At 35.6% G+C, this 21,246-nt stretch overlaps 1 protein-coding gene across 6 annotated transcripts in view; it reads left to right on the top strand.

Annotated features, from left to right (window-relative positions):
• CTNNA2 (catenin alpha 2) overlaps positions 1–21,246 on the top strand; it is a 957,367-nt gene that overhangs the window by 914,237 nt on the left and 21,884 nt on the right. For 3 of the 6 annotated variants that reach the window (XM_035001191.1, XM_035001190.1, XM_035001189.1), the window contains one exon: positions 1,383–1,517. The exons of 1 other annotated variant lie outside the window; for it this stretch is intronic. In XM_035001191.1, coding sequence (XP_034857082.1) covers positions 1,383–1,517 — 135 coding nt within the window. Of the gene's footprint in view, positions 1–1,382; positions 1,518–12,291; positions 12,436–21,246 lie in introns of all 6 variants that reach the window. 2 more of the 6 variants (XM_035001187.1, XM_035001188.1) reach the window with 1 other exon arrangement.

The raw sequence follows: 21,246 nt of genomic DNA, 5'->3' as shown, positions 1-21,246 counted from the left end.
TTCTTTCTTTCTTTCTTTCTTTCTTTCTTTCTTTCTTTCTTTCTTTCCTTCCTTCCTTCCTTCCTTCCTTCCTTCCTTCCTTCCTTCCTTCCTTCTTTCTCTTCCTTCCTTTCCTTTCCTTTTCTCTCTCCCTCCCTTCCTCCCTCTCTCTGTCCCTCCCCTTCTCTCTCCTTCCCTCTCTTCCTTTCCCTTTCTTTTTTTTCTTTCTTTCCTTTTCTTTCTTTCTTTCTTTCTTTCTTTCTTTCTTTCTTTCTTTCTTTCTTTCTTTCTTTCTTTCTTTCTTTCTTTCTTTCTCTTTCTCTCTTTGCCTTTCTTCAGCTTGAAGAAAACCTAGCTGGAGTTTTTTTTTTTTTTTTCATTCTCTTATTCTAAATAAGTTACTTCAGTTTTGGGTCTAGGTACTTATTTCTTACAGTGTTTCATCAAGGATCTGGTGAGTGTATGTCCTTTACAAGTGCCAAATTGAGCCAGAACTATGGGATAGCCTGCAGAATCTTGAAATGAACTCTGGATAGCAATAGAAATATATTTCAATGACTGAATAGCCATTGGTATTGAAGCCTCAGAAATGCTTTAGGGAGTCATGTAAATGTCTGTGGAAGTGTTCAGCTAAGTTCAGTTGTATCTGATGGACATCTACCCACTAAGTAACGAAGAGAATTCAAAATCCTGGTCCTAGTTGACTCTGGAACAACCTTTGAAGAGTTCTGTTTTTACTCTTAGGAGTTTGTTTCAATTGGCTTCACACTCATTCTACTTAAATCTATTGCTCTAACAGTGGTCATGATCCTTCTCAGAGTCTCTTATTTAAAGAAAGTTTATAATGTTAAAATTTTGATGAATATAAAAATCCAAAAAGTGTAATAGGCTTCCTTTAGTGAATGATACTTTTCTGAGAAAGCCAAAGGAAACAAGTGATTTCTGCCCCAACTAACTGAATTGAAATTCTATCCTATGCTGTGTCCCAGAGATTGCTACCCAGAGTGATTTCCTTCTAGCTTCTGTTGCTTTTGTTGTCCATATTAAAATAACTACACAGGGTGAATGTTGGATGGGCCACTAGGAAAAAAACCTGGAGAATATTTAGTTTTCTTAACAGTTCAGAAGGCAACTAGTAAAATTACTCATAAATGTGTACAGAAGTTCCAATAAAACTTTCTGGAAGATCTTCAATATTCTTTTTATAGAATTGTATCAAAGTAGAGCTGACCATCCTAAACTACTGGCTGTGGCCTTCCTAAAATGTGCTGTAAAGTGAAGTTAAATGGATGTAATTAAGGTATATGACACTAAAACCTTTTCTTCTTATAGCTCTTATAAAGTAAGTATTAGAAACTGAAGAGTACTTACTAATTGAGATCACTTTTTTTAATGTTTTATAGTGTCCTGATTCAGCATGTAAGCAGGATTTATTAGCCTACCTTCAACGAATTGCCTTGTATTGCCATCAGCTTAATATCTGCAGCAAGGTGAAGGCAGAAGTACAGAATCTGGGAGGAGAGCTCATTGTGTCAGGGGTAAGCCGGGACTTGGGCTTCACAATTAAGGTTCCCACTGTTGTACTTCCAAGGCAAGCATTCTTGGCAACAGTACTGCTAAAAACACCAAACTACAGTGATTCATAGGGAGTTTGTTTTTTTTTTTTTTTAAATAAATGTTATCACCATTATTCCAGACCTTACAATAACTCACAGAGAGCAATTTGATTTTCCAATTACCCTGTGTTTATACTAGCCTTGTAAAATCTCCATTCTTCACAAGAAAACTAATTTCATAGTCTGGAAACTCATTGCCAAGCTGTGACTATTATAATTATTTGGAGCTTTTATACATTTACTCATTGTGAGTCTACTTCCCTTTGTTAGTCCTAGTAATTTTCAGTCTCTGTTCAGGAGCCAGCCTCTCTATGTGTGGATTGTGTTCACATGTTAGAGATGATGAAAACAATAGGAATTCATTCATCAGGTTCCAATGCATACTAGGTTATCAGTAACCCTTGAAAGCCAGAAAATATTCAAATTTAATACAGGTTGATGTGCTGTTGCCAAAACTAACATAGTTGTCAAACACTAACAATTATGTATTCTTTGCTTAATCACTCCAGTATTTCCCTTAGTATCTGGTCCACTTTCATCAAATGTAAAGAAATAAGTTCGATTAATAGAAGCATTATGATTTCTTGGCAAGATTTCCAAATGTATGTGTTGAGGTTCTTCACCTTGGCTTCTCCTCCCTCAGTCCCTTTCTTTGAACATGAGGTGCCATCTATTGTAAACTATTTGCGAATTCCAAAGTGTGGCTCTGCCACCTTTAGTTCTTTTCCCAGTCAACCACAATGCTGCCATTTTAAGTGTGGCATTACCAGGAACATAACATGATCAACATGGTGAATGCCTTATGAGAATCAGACTGGTCATGAAGCTCAATTCTTTACTGAGACATTTTCAGAAATTCAGCAGTTTGACCATTTAATAAAAATATGTGGAAAAATCATTCTTGAACCCAAAGGTTTCAGGTTCTATATTGTTTGGCTTGCAGAAAACAGCTGGGAAAAGAGCTGATCTGGCTTGCATGGAGATGCCATCTGGAAAGCCTGTTCCATGCAGTCTCACCTAGAGTCCAATAAATTGGCTATTTTATTCCTCTTCCCAAAGCATAGTCACCTCTTTGCATTTCCAAAATGATCCTGCTTCAACATTCTTCAACAACCAAGAGCAATCTGTCTTGCAATGTGTCCTTTCTGCCGAGTTGGTAATTACCAAGATTCTCTCTGCCAAGAAGTGATCAAAACATTGCATATCCCTTGCTTCCTTTCTTATCTTCAGACTCGATGGTATAGTCTCCCATACCATTCGGCTTTCATGTCCATCTGTATATAGCACCTGTGGAACTGAGTGCTTTTTGTTTAGCTTGCCTTGTGTGCTTTCATTTGTCACTTTCCAAATCTTATTATTTACATGGATGCGCAAAGCATCTTTGTGGATCTCAGACTCCACAACCTCATCTAGGTATTTGACTGGCAGAGTTGCTCTCCATTATCCTCTCAATACCCATTGTTCATCACTGCTTCCAGAGCCTCATTTCCATTGTCTTTTCCTCATTTAGATGTAGTCCAAACCATCACTGGCTTTTATAACTTGCACTGTTGGCATTTGTAGAGGTGTTTAAGATTGAGAACACCATCAAGAAGCCTGTTTCCTTCTTTGAGTCTTACTGGCAAAGTTCAAAAATCCTTGCATGGGAGAAGGCTTCTTTCAGTGGAATGTTATATGACTTTATAATAATTCTGTGTCAAATGCATCATAAAGGTTTGCTATATATTGCTCAGTTATGGACCTGCTCTTGGCCTCCTCATTTTTTCAAAGCTTGGTTGCTATTTGGTGCCATACCTGCATCTGTAGTCTGCTGTCTTTGCCACTTCTGCCTCCATCTTATTCTTCATCCTCCTTCACTGATGGCCAATGAAGAAAAAAAAAATCAATGTTTATTTTGCAAAATAACCACAAATGACTGCCTTCAAAGTCCTGAAAGAGTCAAGAATGTAAGACCCCATACACACAGACTTTTCAATGATTTTGCCAAGAAAATGTGCCCATGCTTTGGGCCCCATTTATTTTATTGTCTGGCATGACAAAGTTGCTACATTTTTAAGGAAAAACACTATAACATGCAATCAAAAAAAGAGAAACGTTTGAATCTTCCTTCCTTTTTCCTTATGTGTTTATGTACATGGGGTTCAAGGTTGATGCTTCTCTGAAATATATGAAAGCCCCCAAGAAGGTATACGTGTTAGTAGTCAAAATTTCCCCTACAATAAGTGATTTGGGTAGGTTATTCCCATTTTGCCAAGAAAAATCACTTGAATTTCAGTGCTGAGAACCGTATTTTTAGAGCCTTGTGCTAGCATGATGAACAAAATGCACATGTGCACAGTTATGTACCATGTCAGCAAGTGTATGTTTTATGTGATTCTGTGTGTACAAACTGGGAAGGCTTCTGTTGTATCTGAGTTTGGCTTGAGTGGTTGTGGCAGGAAACTTAATAGGTCATGGGCAGAGGGACAATGGGTACAAAAGCTCTTGAATCATGATGGCAAGCTAGAGAAATAATTCAATCCCGGATATATGCCTACATGTGCTCATTCACACAACTGCTGTCTAAGAAGCACCATTAATTTTCCGGCTAAATATCTGTTTTTAAAGTTATTGGCTTACGTCTTTCTCACCAGCCAAAAAAGTACTGTTCTTACTAAATCTCAAAGTAGAAGATGTATTTGTGAGCCAAGTCAGCTTAAGCCATTTGTATGGTTGCTAAAGGGGTCAATGGGGAAGAGAAAATTAAAAAACAAAAACTAAAACTAACAGTGCTAGAAATGCTAACGAGAAAGTAGAGGAAACCAAAGTCCAGAATATTAAACATACATTCATTTATAAACTGGCTTTATTTGCTTAGTGTTTGTTTATTTAATCTCTTAAGTCAGTTGACATGCTTTTTGGAAAAAGAAATGTTCAAAGAAGAAAAGAAAAAAGAAAGGGAAGGAGGGAGAGTAGGAGGGAAGAGTCATGAAAGAAGGAAGAAAATAAAGGAAAGAGAAACTTAACCATAGCATATTGTAAATTATTTTAGTGCAGGTAATATCCACTAAACACGACAACATTATATTCACCATGGCAGAAAAGTTGAGCCAATTTTTTTCAAGTATGTAAACATATTTTGAATACAAGTTCGTTCCAATGCTATGATGTGGATATTACCTCTATATTTGATTGTTGTGTTTTTAATTTTTTTCATTAGGTTTCAGAGGTTTTAATGGATTCTTTTAAATTTTAAAATGAAGATTTACATATGGATCTGGAGAAATAAAAACCATTCCATAACCTTTGATTAGCTACCCTAAAATTTATACTTTTGAATTTTTCTGAAGGAGACTGGAAATGCTACTGTGGAATTTTAGAATGGAAAATGCTAAGCATCAAGCATTCTGATAAATCTGAAAAATTCCACCTAAATTTTTTTGAAGTTCAAATACATCATTAAAACAATGAAGCCAGAACACAAGAGCAGTTAACCCTACATTGGACAGGAATTCAGTGTTTAGGTTAGAGACGGAAGGACACAGATTGTAAGTAATAGTTGACTCCACATGAAAATGCTACAAATTTTAATAGATTTTATTGCATATAAATATCTTTTTCTCATAGTTAACAAAATATAGGAGCAGAGTTCGGAGGCGAGTAATGTTAGTTTCCTACATCCTCAGCCTGATGGAATGGAGCCCTACCCTATTCCTGAGGGATTGAGTAACCTGGTCTAATGTGCACTTTTGTTCTTTGCCATTTAAATCTCTCCTTTCCAAATTTGAATCCCTCTCAATTGGGTTATGGAGAGAAGCTTGACAAGGTGAACAAATATAATTTGTGATACTAGTAGGATTTGAATTGGTAAAGAGAAAATTGGAGAATAAGCGGTCAGTTGTAGTCTCTATTGCCTATGTTTCACATCATTAAAAAAAATTGGACTCAATTAAAATCAACATGAATATTCATGGTAATAAATGAAAACCATTCATACAATACTAGAAACTGATAATGGTCAAATCAGTCCTACCTGACTATGGTATGTATAAAGATACATATGCACAAACATACATATGCAACAAATACACATGATTTGATATTTACTCCCTTACTCCCTGAATAAACAGTAATCAGGAACTGAACTAGTGGTTGATAACTGTGACATATCTGATCCAAGACAGTTTAGGGAAAAGAAAACGTGGGAATTATTTGTACAATGCTATATATATTATATATTTTAAAATATATACTATAGATTATATTTTTATACATTTGTATTCCATATTTTAAAAACGTGATTTGTTGAGATGAGAATTGCATTTTATTTGAAAAATTCTGTATTTCGTCTATAAAAAATAGTGTATTTTGTAATGGGCTGAAGCAGTCATTGAAACAAGTGTTGTACTTAGTTGATAGCCTTATTCTTTTGTACAACTTGTACCCTTATTTGGGGAGTCTTTTTTTTTTTTATATATTCTGTCTATTGTCGATTCTTGATTATCTCTACTGATCGGAATGTAGTAGTAATGGAAACAAATCTAAATTGCTAGCTATTTCAGTTTGGGCTCTGGGATGCATTTCTATGCTTCATTTGAAAAAAAAAAAAAAAAGGCTATGTATTCAGGAAATTAACAGCAGTTCCAAATAATTTTCTCCAGATTTTCAGAGGGGAGGCCGTTAAGTGTTTGGGTTTTACAGACTTTTCCTGAACTAAACAGTAGGAGAGTCCAGATCTAGAGAGAGTAAGACTAAAACAAACTTCAGATTATAAATCTGGATAGAAGGATGGTGGAAATACTCTGTAGCAGTAAGAAAATTAAACAAGTATTTATCATTGGCAGAATGGCCATAGTTCTTTGCATATACTTTACTAGTAAGATGGGTTGCTGAATAATTCAATCTTTCTCCAAAAAGCCTAACCCTCCCAATCTGTTATGATAGTAAAACTATAACCATTTAAGTTCTGATTCCTGCATTAAGTCTTCCTTAGTTACATTTATATCAGTGTACATGGTCATTGATTTTTTTTAAAGATTTTATTTATTTATTTGAGAGAGAGAGAATGAGAGAGAGCGAGTACATGAGAGGGGGGAGGGTCAGAGGGAGAAGCAGACTCCCTGCCGAGCAGGGAGCCCGATGCGGGACTCAATCCTGTGACTCCAGGATCATGACCTGAGCTGAAGGCAGTCGCTTAACCAACTGAGCCACCCAGGCGCCCCATGGTCATTGATTTTTATACAACCAAAATTATGCAAACCTTCAGGGAAAAATAACCCTGAAGTGATTTTTCAGTGCAAATTCATTCTCCCAATGTTATAAAAGTGACATTTAACAAACTCAAGGCGTTACATGTGAAAGAAATTGGAGATGGGGATTTTTATAAGAAAAGTGAAAATCTCCTTGAGTGCCAGGCATCATAGGAAGTTTTGAGTGTAGTGTACCACACCTGTCAGGTGTCTCCTTAAATTTAAATAGTCTTGTGCAAAGGAAGATGGTATATTGCTCTGTTATAAAAAGTAGCTCTGTGGTTACTCGGTGACGGTGACCCTAAACTTATCAATTCAATCTATTCATTAAAAAAAAAATCAGTTTTTCACTGATGAAATTAAACCAGTTGGTTATCCAATTTGTTTTATGCATGGAAAAAATTCTTTATATTCTAATGCTCTCATTTTAAAGTAAGAAGACTCATTTGTGGCAAAGTTGGAACATGAACCAAGCAAAGAACTCTTTTTACCTTAAGTGGAGACGTGGGTTGACCTAACTTGGATCTACTCAATGGATTGATTTGATTGCATCACCTGTGCTTGTAAATGGACACATTTCTATTTTAGTTTGAGGGCGTTCATTACTGCGCATTAAAGTAGAAGTGGCTAGTGGCTTTATGAAGAATGTCTCTGCCTCAGAAATGTCAGTGCCATTACTTGTCCTTCAGTCAGTGAACTTTCATTCCTTTAGGTTTTAGAAGCTATTCAAGTTTTGAAAGCCTCGAATTAAAAAGAAGGCAAATAATTCATACCTTAATCTATTAGAAATTAATGTTTTAGATTTCATTAATATTCAGACCATTATTTGGCAGCCAATGATGAGTAATATTTCATGAAAACTTGGAAATTAGACACATGGGAGGTACCTGGATAAGGGACACTAATTGTGCATAGCTTTTGATATCTGTGCAACACAGGCAAACCTATTGAAGAAGTACTTGTTTTATAACATTTTCCCATGAGACATATTCTAATTTTGAGATACTGTTTGTTATAATTGATTTCATCCTAAGATGTTCTTTCTTTATTAATATATTTTAAATAATTAATGTTTATAGTAGTGTCTTAGGAGCTGTCTCCTCATTTTAAACTAGTTTTGGATATGTGAGAACAAATCCAGATAATACCTGTTCCCTTAAATTGAACCAAATAATTATGGGAAGCCACAGTGTTGGATAGAATACCTTTATTTAGAAACAGCATCTGTAATTTAGTTTATGCTTTCTGGTTTTCCTGTGAACACTTGGATTTGTCAGCTTTAGTCAAGAAATACATTATTTTGAATTGGTTACCTAAATCCATTGTGATTTTGTTTCCTTGTTCTTACTTGGATATACCTCAAGAATTCCTGGACTGAAGGCAGTTGGAAGAAGAAGAAGCTAAAATGTGAATAAGTTGATATAAAAATATATAAATAAATAAGAGAAGATGAATATTAAAATCTTACACTAAATATTATCTGGGGAATCTCATGACTGACTTTGCATAATTTTCCATTACTTCAGATGACTCAAAATAAAGGAAATTAAGAGACTCCATAGAAAAACTGAGACTGGATTTTATGTTTGGTACTAGATTTGATAAAATTTTGACAATCCTATTCTAGAAAAAAATGAGCATTTCCGTATATTGTTCCTAATTTCTAATGACAAACCAGCAATCAGAGCTTCAAAGAGTTATATACTTCCTGTTCACATAAGGATATTTTCTGATTCATTGAACAACATTTCTAGGGTGTTGGAACTACTTAAAAGGCACAGTGCTAAATATTGGTTGGGAGAAGGTATTCAAAGTCCTTTATTTCTAATAGCAAATAATTTCCATGAAGAGGATAAATTTTTCTGTCCATTGTGCTTTTGTTAGATTGTGTAGTCCATTGGGTTTTCTTTTTTTTTTCATTTAGTTTCTCATCATCCTGTTTAGCTCTCTCAGCAAGAACAGCAGGGTGTCTGTTGATGGCTATCTCTGTGTATTCACTGTTGTTCTTGATTTACTATATTCTAGAAATAAAAGTGTGTTTAACTTACTATCTTCTCCTTCTTTCCCTACAGATTATTTTGTCAAATGCTTTCTCCAGCTTAATTTAAATGATTTATGAAATACGGCTTTTATCACAGCCCTTAGGAGAGAAATATGTGCCATGTTATGGCCCATGTATCTTACAAGTAGGAAAGACTTCTGGATGGGCAGTGTGTAGTTTTCTTAAGTTCAGATTTCTTTTACTGCTTCAGAACAGATTGTCTTACTCTATCTTGAACAGTCATTTTCTTTGTGGGCAATAAATATATTTCAAATATTTCATCCTAATCCAATTTCCTTGAAGGCAAGTCTTACTTAATTTAGACTTTAATCTTTTCTTTCATCATCAATACTATATCTTATTTTATTGCTTTTCTCTGAACACCTTCATCTGTGCAGATGCCTTGCTGATAATGAACTTGACTGGAACTCTGGCTAGATCTTCTGTCAAATCTGCACAATCTGTATCTTGACCTCTTTCATCCATTTCCTTCTGCAAATCTATTTCTCAACTTAGAGAAGTTCCTGGAGAAGTTCCAGTCAGCAGCATCTTATACGAACCATGTACTCTTTTAAGTCCAAGGTTCTATGTATGAGACATTATGATAAAAGAAACTCAAAATAGAATCTCTTTATCTAGGAACTCCCAGTTTAAATCTGTTGCTATCAAAATTATTTGGATTCTGTCTTGCTGAGATATTTCTCTTCAATAATAACATTTTGGTCAGATTGCATGCCAACTGCCTGATCGTGTCTTCCACGATTAATTAATTTATAAATACACCTCCAGATTATTCTTTCGGAATGTACAAATTATTCCACCTGACTTTTCTTTATCTTTTGCACTAAGTCAAATAAAAACACTTTTTCAACAAGCAAAATTTTGAAACCAATTCTACGTCTCTGATCAGAATAAAGTTATAACCATGACTTCAATAATGGGGTCTCTTGACTGAAATCTTACAATCACTTCATACCTTGTCTTGAAAGGCTAACTCATCCATTTATATGATATCATAGAAAGTATGAATCAACCCCATAATTGTAGTGACACTTAGTTTTCATAAAAATGTCAAGAGGCTAGATCCTAAGAAGAGTTGGAAATTATCTGATCCTGGCATTGCATTCTGTGTCAAAGAAATTTTTTTTAACTAATATAACTAAAGACATTATTGCAATCAATCATACTAAATTCACCTAAAAAGTCAGCACAGTTCACCACTCTGCATCCTTTTGATGCAGCCTAGTTTTGCATTGGGTTCCTGAAGTCATGTTCCATTTCCAAATAAGCAGTAGATAATAAGAAATATCAGTAGATTATAAGTTAGTTTTATTTCAATATTTAAGTGTTTAACTCCATTTTTATTCTGATTTCTTAACATTGGCAGATGTGTACCTTTTTTGTTGGGTAGTAAAATTTTTAAGGTGTTTATTGGAAGAATGAACAATTGCCATCAGTAATCTTAAAATAATGAACTTTAAATTTTGTATGAAAGGTGAGATGACACAAATAAGTTTCTAATACATAAGAATAATTTTTGAAACTGAGAAATAATGGTAAATGAATAGCACATTCCCTATAATGGTAAAGTAGGAGATGCCTAATTTCTAAAACAAATGGGATCATTATAAAACATAAAAAAGCAAGGATAAGCCAACTAGTCAATGATCCAATAAGTAAAAATAGGAAGAAAATAAGGCTTCATAGGGCCATTAATTGTGAAAATTCACAGAAAATGAGCTGTTGAATGTAGAATTTGAATTTAGATTTAGAATTACTGAAAATAGAAATATAATAATACAGAGAGGGAAACATACAGAGTATCACTGCTTCCTCTAATAAGCACAGAAAACGTCAAGTATAAGAAAAATTCCATTTTTTCTTCATAAATTCCAGATATTTTTTCTTTTCTATTGTCTATAATTCTCTAAAGACATTCTTTAAATGTCTCTAACATTTATTTTGAAGTGAAAGATGGGAGTAATGTTGCCAAATCCATTATCAGCTTGAATTTAGTAGCATCTGTGTTTCAAAATGCTCCTAACCTGCCTATTTTGCTTAATTTTTAAATTGTGATTATTTAATACACTTACATATTAGTGAGCTAAGAATGGCAGGACTAAAAATAGAATTATATTTGCTTGAAACATAAGAAAAAATCTTAAATAAAGAATATTTTTATCTGCATATAGAAACAAGCTTTCTTTGAGCTTTACCCATTTATGATGCCATGAATTGTAAGCTATTACTTTTACTAAAATATTTTCTGTGGAAAGAGTGGGTTTCACTTTTCATATATCCCACCAGGCAGATAAAAATCTGGCTTCCATGTGGATGGTTTCTGGACCTACCTGCCCTTCAATATCACCCCTTTTTATCATACTACCCACTCAACTTTGAGTGGGTCATCATTTTTAACTTCTAAATCTCCATTTAAAAAAAAGATCTTAGTGTTCTCCATATTATTCTCCCATCTCGCCTGATTTACTTCCCCGCCCCCGCCACCCCACCCCCCCCCACCCCCGCAAATGGACTCAGAGGTTAAATAAAGCTATATGACTTTAGCTTTCCTGCATGTGGCACAAATGTTTGGTCAGTTAGAATCACTGGGTCACTTAAACTTGACCTTTGACTGTGGCAGTGTAGGGACCCTATGGTTATAGAAATCTTGATTTTTCTTCGATTTTGAAGGTGGGCTCTAATAACCCCATTTAGATATATGTTATATTCCATACACACAGAAAACCTGGTCAAGATTGACTAATATTTTATGCTGAAGATAACATGTTAAGAAGTAGAAATAGGCATTGGTTATTGGCTTATCTTTTAAAATGTGCCTGTCACACAGCCCCTCCTTGGGTACAAAAAGGAAGAGTAAAAAGAGTTGCAGTTGTAGCAACAATGAATGCATTAGTTCTTCAGTGATTCCAGTAAAAGAGGTAAGTATCCTTTTAGTACCATGTACTGGCTGGAGATGCAGAGGCCAAGGGCTTGATGAAGGTCACACAGCAGGGCAATGGAACTTCCAAGAAAGACATCTGAGATTCCCCAGATACCGTTCCAGGCTTTAAGAGCTGCAGCCCTTGCTTTCTCTCTTGGTGATCTTCAATGCTTTAAACAGGGGTTTCATCCCCTTTGAACTCCACTATGATTGTCCCTGACAATGCCTGACAAGGCAGGGTGCTTCTTCATTCTCCTTCTCCCAGATGGTCCATTTATCTGTTCAAGAGAGCCAATGAGGAATTCATATGGCCGGGCTGCTTAATATCACAGATGCCCACCCATATCTCTTTCAGCACCTAATTCCTTCATATGCCTCTTTCACCCAATGACCCACTTCCCTAATCCCTTCCCAATAGGGTACGTTTTTTTATTTTTCTCTTGCTCTCTCTCTCACTCACTCTTTTCTGTATCTCTCGGAAATCAGACAGGAGTTCAGAGCACTTTCACTACCTTTTATGAGGTAGATTGTGATGTCATAGATGGGGGCAGGGCTAGTCAACTTTCTACCCACCTCCCAACCTGTGCTGAGGGAGCTCCGATCGGGAGTGGAAGCAGTGATTCCTCCATGGTGAGTAACTTTGCTTTCTAATGTAATCTGTCTCATTGTAAATATTAATTTTGAAAGCAGGTGGATGGGGATTCAAAGAAGTAAAGATGTGACCACTCAAGTCTTCTTTATTTACTATTAACCAACTTTGGGCAAAGGATCTACGTATTTATTCTTTGTATGATTTGAGAATTCCACAGCACAGACATATTCTTCAAGCATGATCTAAACTTGAGATGTAGAAATGGTATTTCATTCCTTTATTTCTTAGTCTTTCTTCCCATTGGGACTGAAAGTCACTGCATATGTGGAATGAATCCATTCTCTAGTTCTTTGGTGAGCTTCTTTAAGGAAGGCTAGTTAAGAGAATGTGTTCTTCTTCATTTGAAAGATTCCAGGGTCACAAAATATCCTTTATTGATGTTGGCCCAGAGAATCAGTCTGCTCTTTTAAAATTGTGGGGTTAAATTGTGAAGAAACTGATATATAAAGAATTAACAAACTTGGTTTTGATGTAAACAAATGAAAACATTCTAATGTAAAGAAAAAAATATTTAAAACAAAGGAGTCACCACTCTTGCAAGATTAAGGGTGCAGCCATTTCAAGGTGTCACAACCAAATTTGCTAACTTTTTTGTTGATGTTGTATGTCATAACACTGATGCTGTTTTGTAAGATTTCTTTGTAGTTAAGAGCTGTGAAATGTCACTGTTCTTTGTTTCATTTTGGTTTCTATAATACTGATTAATCCTTTTGTATGCCTTAGTATTTAGAAAGAAAAAAATCAACTGGAGTGAGCATTTTTCCTCCACTTGCCTTGTTCTCTCCAGGGTACCTATTAAAACTGTCAAGATGTCAGCTTTTATATAAAAGGGCAAAGGAAGTTCATGGAGGTGGTTAAATCTTTAAAGGATGTTGAAGCATCAGGATGGGTGTTTTTAAAAGGGTTTGACCATCAGAATTTGAGGCCCTCTTAGTTTTCATGGGGTGGGATAAAAGCTTCTTGGTGTGGATCATGGGTATTAGGAAATATGTTAAGAGGATATCATTCATTTTCTTCAAAGTGTACATCCCTAGTTAACTGCGTGTGGATATTGGTGTTGGAACATTGGAGGCAGTTTAAAAGGAAGAGTCCTTTCTCATCATTAGCTTTTCTGTTATATGTAGAAACCTCTCTCCCTCCTGCCCCACCAAGTTATGCATTCTTAGAGCTCAAAAGCACTAGAGCTAATCCTGTTCTTTTCATTACCTGGGGTGAAGTAGCATGGCAAGTTCTGAAGTGATTTTCCCACCTACACTTTCTAACTTAAAGAAGTGACTGTAATGGTAGAGATTTCAGGTACAATAATGAAAAATAGAGCATAACTGGCCAATAGGAAGACTTAGGTGATAATCACCTATAGTCAACTTCATATTGCAATTTGGGGAACAATGCCAAAGTCTTATATATTTGGGTGATCTCTCTCAAGTCTTTGGCCTGCCTTCCTTTAAAAATGCTAGCCCCTCAAACTCAGGTAGAAGGAAACCTTCAGTGCCAGAAAAATCTAATGTCTAACTATAGCTCAAGTTTTTGATGTCTTTTATCAACCCCTCATACAGCTGCCAGGTAAGAAATGCTCATATTTACAAACAATCATCTTTAACTTCGTGAGTTAAGAACAGTTGTGTTGTGCACTTGTGCAAATTCAGAGAGTCTATCATGGAATGCATTGTGCATGCACTTGTTTATCTTCATGTGCATGTTTCATTTATAGTGGCGTTCATTATTTTTTAATTCATTTGTATGTATTAAAATTCTAATTTAAAAATACTACATATTGTGCTGTAAATAAAACAATGAAGTGTAACAGAAGTTGAATTAATTTGGGGTCTCAACACTGGTAATAGTAATTTCATTTCTGTCACTAATTAGGTAACTGAAAGAAAATTACTTAGATCTCTTGCGCTTCAGTTTTCTTTGTAAAGTGGTGATTGATTATCTACAGGATATATCCTAAAGTACCCTGCTCTAAAATTGTGTGGTTTTATAATATATTTTTTAAGAAATTGCTTATGGGAAAAAGACTGAATAGTTGATGAGACATTGTTTTTGTATGAGACATAGCATTCTATAGACCAGAAAGAAAAGTTCAGTCCAAAGTAGGTTTCAGAATGTACCCTATATTTGATGTAGTGTTACTTGTTTAACGAGCGGGCTCTGTTCTTTTAAATGGACAATGTCAAACCTGTGTTAGTTAGCTATGTCTTTTTTTTGGGGGGGGGGAAGCTTTTATTTATTTATTTGACAGAGAGAGACAGCAAGAGAGGAACACAAGCAGGGGGAGTGGGAGAGGGAGAACCAGGCTTTTCTCCTGAGCAGGGAGCCCAATGCAGGGCTTGATCCCAGGACCCTGGGATCATGACCTGAGCTGAAGGCAGACGCTTAATGACTGAGCCACCCAGGTACCCCTAGTTAGCTATGTCTTGATTTGGAAGATTGATTTGTTTTTTTAACTCCATAATTTTGTTGTTCTGATATTTTGAGATTAAAAAAATCCTTAACTACTAGGTAATAGATGGATCTAGATATCACTGGGAATGTAAAATTAAAAACTACTTATGCGGTATTGTAGGAATTCTTTTGTGGTATTGGTAAGAGTTGATAAGTAGAGAATTGGTGGGTATTAAGGTATGTGTTATATGGGATAGAACACATATAGGGCCTGGCTCCTGCTCTTGAGGAATATGCAACCTTTTTGGGTGTCTAGACATGTGCCAAATGTTAACTTAGAGGTGAAGGCAGTACATGCCTAAAGAACTAATATATATTCTTGTGGTGTTGGGTAGACTGGATTGCACTGGGAAGGCTTTTTGAGAATCTGAGAGCTTCAGCTCACTTAGAACACAGCAGTGGTTTAGATTTGTGTTATTGCACATAAGGAGAGCAGGGAAGCATTTCAGGTCATCAAGACCATGGAATTGTAAATCTTGCAGAGGAGGTCTTGTGTTTAGATGTGCCATGTATCAAAGCCACACATCAAAATATTTACATATAATCCAGCCCCATACCTTTCTGAGCCCTTCCCTTTAATCATTTGCTGACTTTATAATATATGATAGACCTGTTTAGAAGTTTTGAGGAGGCTGCAAGCGAGTGAAGTGTAAAGATTATTTATTAAGATGTAATCAGGCAGCCATTTTCTCAGTTATAAAAAAGGTCATATCCTCACTCACAGCCAGCAGAAGAGAAATAAATAAAAGGGAAGGAATTAGGGACAGGAGACTCTATCTCTGAGACATTCTGATTTTCTGACAGAAGTGGAAGGGGATTATGTTACCATTGACAAATTTAGAAATATTGATGGCCGTGAAGAAATGCCCATAAGCTAGAGAATCCATGTAAGCAGGACAATTTTCCAAAGCAAACAGAAGGTTCTCTGTGTACTGAGCAGGAATTATGTCAGACTTTGCTCTCAAACAGCCAATTTTGAGAAGGCTTAATCACTAAAACCTCACATGATTATATAAGTTTCCTTCCCCAGTGCACTTGGAAAGAGGGTATTCATCTGGGCATGATTTGCCCACATTGACAACAAAGCACACTTATGTTTGAAAGCTTCTCTGGTGCTGTAGATTCATAGATGATTTGCAGTGTATACTTTGCATCACTTAGAGAGCACTATTTCTTGTATTTCTTGCCATCCAAATTCCTTCTAAATTATTACTTTGGCTTTTCTAATAGACTGGAATTCCATGAGTAGAACTGCTTTTTCACCTATCCTAGATTCTAAAGACTTAGTTTACATCATCCAGTAAAATGTTTCTTAATTTCCTATCATGGCATAAAAATGAATTTCTAGAATATGCCATCTCAGGAAATCACTTTCAAAAGCAAAATTTGTATATATGGGAATGATGAAATAGCATGATCAGTCTGTGTTCTCTTAGAAATAATTTTTCCCAAAATTCAAGTAGAACTTAGATAAAATTTTGTCAAACAGTATAAATTATTAAAGGAATATTAGAGATATTAGAATTATGTTTGTCTCAAAAGAACAATGATAAATGCTGGCACCTCTAGAGGTGATTCTATATCAGATTATAATTCAAGTGTTTATTGAGTAAATAATATGTGATATTTACTGTCCTGTGAATGGACATGGAATTAGCATGGAAAACAGACCCATAATCAGTAACTGTAACAGTAATTATAGGTTTTAATAATCACTGTAACAGAAATATATACAAGGTGATGTGGGCATTCCTGAAGAGAAGGAGGAAGAGGAAACTTCATAAAGGGGGTAATATTTTTTTGAACCTTCATGGATAAGTAGATGAGAGTTTCCAGGTAGAAGAGGAGAGAACGGATTAGCTCAGGAGAGGAACAGAATGCCCATAGTTTTGAGGTATAGATGTATTCTGTGCTGATTGGACCTGAAAATGTCAGAGATGGGTGGAAAGATGGAGAAAAGTAAAAAGTGGAGTTAGAAGTAAGACAAGTAAAAAGTGGGGTCTGGATAGCAAAGAAAATTTTCTGACCTATTCTGATTTTAATGAGTGTTTCTCACAATGATCAAAGGATCATCTGCATGCCAAACCCATCAAGTGGTGGGAGAAGACTGCTAAAATGCAGAGCTGTGGCTAAAATGCAGACCTGTTAAAATCAGTATTGTGGGGAGTACATTTTAGAATCTGTAACCAAATACCCCACCCTACCCCCAGGTTTTAGAATCTCTACAAGGCAACAAAACTGACTCATTATGTTTCTGTGTTCTTGGAAAAAGCTTCAAAAAAAAAAAAAGAATTAAAATATTAAGAATAAAAGACTTGGGAAAAATAGGATTTAAAGGTAATATAAGAATGTTCCTGAGAAAATTGGCTTAAATTTTTATGCTTATGACTAAGCCTAAAAACCATTATAAGAATGGTGATTATTAAGTGTAAAGAATCGCCAAGTGATGCTATTACATCTCCTTGAAGGAAAGGCATGAGACTATAAACATTTAAGGGACCGTCTTGCATCTTTCATTTTTATGCTCCTATACAAGGAGTTAATGAAGTTTAGGGCTAAGTTGTTTTACAATGGTCCAGAGCAATATTTATTTCTGGGTGGTATTTTTGGTAGAACTATTTGGCTACTTTTACATTTTAATTAGGGGAACTTCTTGAAAGAGAAATAAATGTATAAATTAGCATTACCATCATGACTGGAAAATCAAACATTCATGCCAATATAGAGTCTAATCTATATGGCCTGTGTTGAAAAATACAAATCATCTAAATCAACAATCATTTGGAAGTGACTTTTTTTTTTCTTCTGTATTTTTCTTCATGGACAAAAACTATTATTTTCTACCCATCAGTCTATGTAAACGTTACACAAGTGTTCAAAGATGCAAGAAGAGAAAGGCACTAGAGAGGTATTTCACATTTGACTAAGACATGAGAATGAACCCTGATCTGGAAGAAGGTGGCCCTCAGATCAGAGCAAGGAAAATCCATTTTTTATTCAACCCCCTAACTGTTTTGCACTCAGTTCTCCTGTTTCAAATTGCCAGAATCTCTTGTATTTGTTTTTTGAAAACTTTGTTTAGAAGTTAAGTGATAAGGAACCTGGCTTTTTTTCTCCATACTCACCTCTGTGCAGATAATTGCAGTAATTGCTGTGGCAGAGATGGTGATCCTGTCACGTACTAGAAGCAGTTGACTGGCAAAATGCCAGTGCCTGCCATTCATTGAGCAAATTGATTTTGGCATGGTGACCTAAAGATCTTTTTTAAAAAATGCTTAGATATTTTTTACTAAGGATGTGTAGCTCTGTTACTGACTGTATCACACCAACCCAGGCAAAAATGACCTTGAGTGGTTCTTAGAGGACGTGCCAGGCAAAATTATTTACCTGAATAAGGCCTTGCATTTTACATCAATAAAAGTCAAGCAGAGAACAGTAACAGCCACATGGTTTTGATATCAGCTGTCTGAAAAATATGTTCAAGTACACCATATTCTCTTAAGGTAGATATTAAAATTATAAGCAATGTATTGCTGTTAGATGTGAATTCAGAAACTGACTCTTTTACAATTTGGGTGATACTGGGCAACATTCCTAATCTCTGAACTTTTGTTTTTACTTTATAAATTAGAATAGCAGTACATTTAGAGGGACAATAGGACAACTGCATGTAGTAAATAACATTATTATACTAGCCAAGATACAATGAGGGCTCAGTATGTTCCAGGCACTGTGCTAGGTATTTTAAATGCAGTATGCAATGTTTTTAACAGTTATCCTTTGGAGGAAACACTGTCATCCCCATTAAAAATGTTAGGAAAATGAAGTTCAGAGAATTGAAGTAACTTCCTGAAGGTCACAGAGTTAGTGACTGACATACTATAGTGCTTTCCAAGAAGACTCCCTTGACATTCTCCCACAGCATGATGTGTTTTCTGTGTCATTCCTAGTAGGACACTGCAGTGTAAGAACTTATCTAATTATATGTCTCCCAACTACTCTGCGAACTCCATAAGGGTAGGGAATGTGTCTGGATGTTGAATTTTTCCCTGATTCCTTGCACAATAAGCACATAATGTGTGCTTAATAAATCAGCTTCCTAATTTTTTTTCTAGCTTACTTAACTCCTTTGTAACTTACTTTGTTAAATTTTCTAGTACATTACATAGACTGTTTTCTAAGATTATAGTATGGAAACATGCAAAATTTCTTCCAAAATAGCTGAATTAATCAAATCAATAATTTATTTTAAAAAGGAACTTGAAAGTAAGGGCCACAGTGACAGAGTTCATTTGCTTTCTCACATGAAGGTTATGATACATTAAAATGTTAATTATATCTAGATGTGAAATATTGTGTTTTAATTAACTACCTTAAATTATTAATGCCCAACAATAGTATTAACAATCTGTACAGTCTTTCACATATTTTTATTAGATACAGATTCAGCTCCATATGATAAAACCTCCAAAGAGAGAGTTATTTTTCTGTCATATAGACTAAGTCTAGTTGTGGTTCAGGGCCAATATAGTGAACTCAGAATCATCAAGGACCCAGAGTCCTTCTGATTTATGGTCTGCTCTACTTAGTGTGAGGCTTCTACTCTCAAATTCATCTTTTGGTCCAAGATGACTGCTTGTGCTCCTTCTATTTTCCATACAGGAAGAAGAAAAGAAGTGTGAGGGCAAAATGGTGTGCTTCCTAGCTGTGTTAGCACCCTTTAAGGGGATTTCCCAGGAACATCTGTCCCCCTACCCCAACAGCTTCTGTTTACATCATATAGGAAACCTGAAAAAATGGGAGAGTTAGGCATGGAGTGGTAGTTCTTGCCCATGTATACCCTTCATTAAATGGAACACAAATAGAATTCTGACTTTTACTAGTTGCTTTGTGATCTTGGGCAAGTTGCTTGACTTCACTGAAGCCCATTTTTCTTAGCTGCAAAGTGAGAGTGATATTAGTATCTACTTCAGTGTGCTTTTGTTAGAATTAAATGTGTTAACATGTGTCACACACTTAGCACAGTGTACAGGATGGAGAGGTACTAAATAAATGGGTAGCTAATTCTATTTTTCCTTATCTTGTCTCTCCCAAAAGATGACATTATTTTTGATGATGTAGATGCCACTTGTTTTATTTCATCATGTCTACTCCAATTAAACCATTGGATGTACAGTAGTGAATAATCAGCCAAGGTCTGTACCCTTATAGAGATTCAATTAGGTTGTCATGGGGAGTCCTGGAGGAATCACTCACAAAGAAGTGATATTTGCAGTACAGAAGAGAATGACCTCAACAGAGAAATGAAGTAGTGATTTTCACATTACAATCTATAAAGAATCACATGGGAAGCAAATAAATATTTGCTGAGAATTCTGAGCTCTGCCTCCACAGTTCTAATACCACATCTGAGATCAGGAATGTACAATTCTATTCCTAAATGTTTCTGATGCAGAGGGCTCATGGATCACACTTTGAAAAATACTGGTCTAGGAAGCGGAGGGAAGAGAGCCTTATGAGCTGTGGTGAAAGCTTTCCAGTGCTTGACGTCAGTTTGGACTCTTTCCTAGAAAACCCTTTTTGGCTTGCTGCATTAGGCTATTTTAGTCTAACCTAGCGTGGATAATTCCCAGTTTTGGGGAGCTGGTTGCAGTTGTCCATTGCAGGATATTTAGCAACATCTCTGGCATCTCCTCTATAGATGCTTGTAGCAACTTTCCGTCTCCAGTAGTGACAATCAATCAAATGTCTTCAGACCTTGCCAAATGTATCCTGGGGTACAGGGGCAAAATTGCCCCTGGATGAGAACTATAGATCTGGTTGATCTTGACCCTTCACCTAGAATGTACATACTATTTGAAATGGAGTCTTTTATTCCTTCTGGAAAGGTGGGAGTTGACCGATAAAATGGTCCAGACTCATCTGCCAAATGTCCATTCCCAGAATGGCAGCAGGGTGTGTATTTGCACTTTCCTGGAGACAAGACTCCTGAGAATCCATCACAGTCCTCCTCTGGCCATAGCCTTCATATACCTTTTAAAGGTCTCCATCCACCTCTCTTCTTGTTTACCCCAAATAAATCTTCCTGTCTTAGAGATGCAGGCATTTCTACTATTAGAGGCGATTAAGGGCTTTGGTGAGAATGTTGCTCAAAAGAAAGTTTTAAACAAGGTAAAATTTCTTCAGTTTCTTGCTTTTTATAAACAAGGGTTTTGAAGGTTAAAATAATTCAGTTGTTTTTATAACACTTTTTTAAAACAAATCCTTTTCACATATTATATATTTAACCATTCTTTCTATATTTTTAAATCCTTATAACAAGTACATTTTTTTAAAATATG

This window comes from Mirounga leonina, unplaced genomic scaffold (assembly GCF_011800145.1).
Source record: "Mirounga leonina isolate KUSES-001 unplaced genomic scaffold, KU_Mleo_1.0 Mir_125, whole genome shotgun sequence".
Taxonomy (NCBI): Eukaryota; Metazoa; Chordata; class Mammalia; order Carnivora; family Phocidae; genus Mirounga; species Mirounga leonina.
Note: the sequence above shows the minus strand (reverse complement) of the source record. Positions and strands in the feature narration are given on the sequence as shown.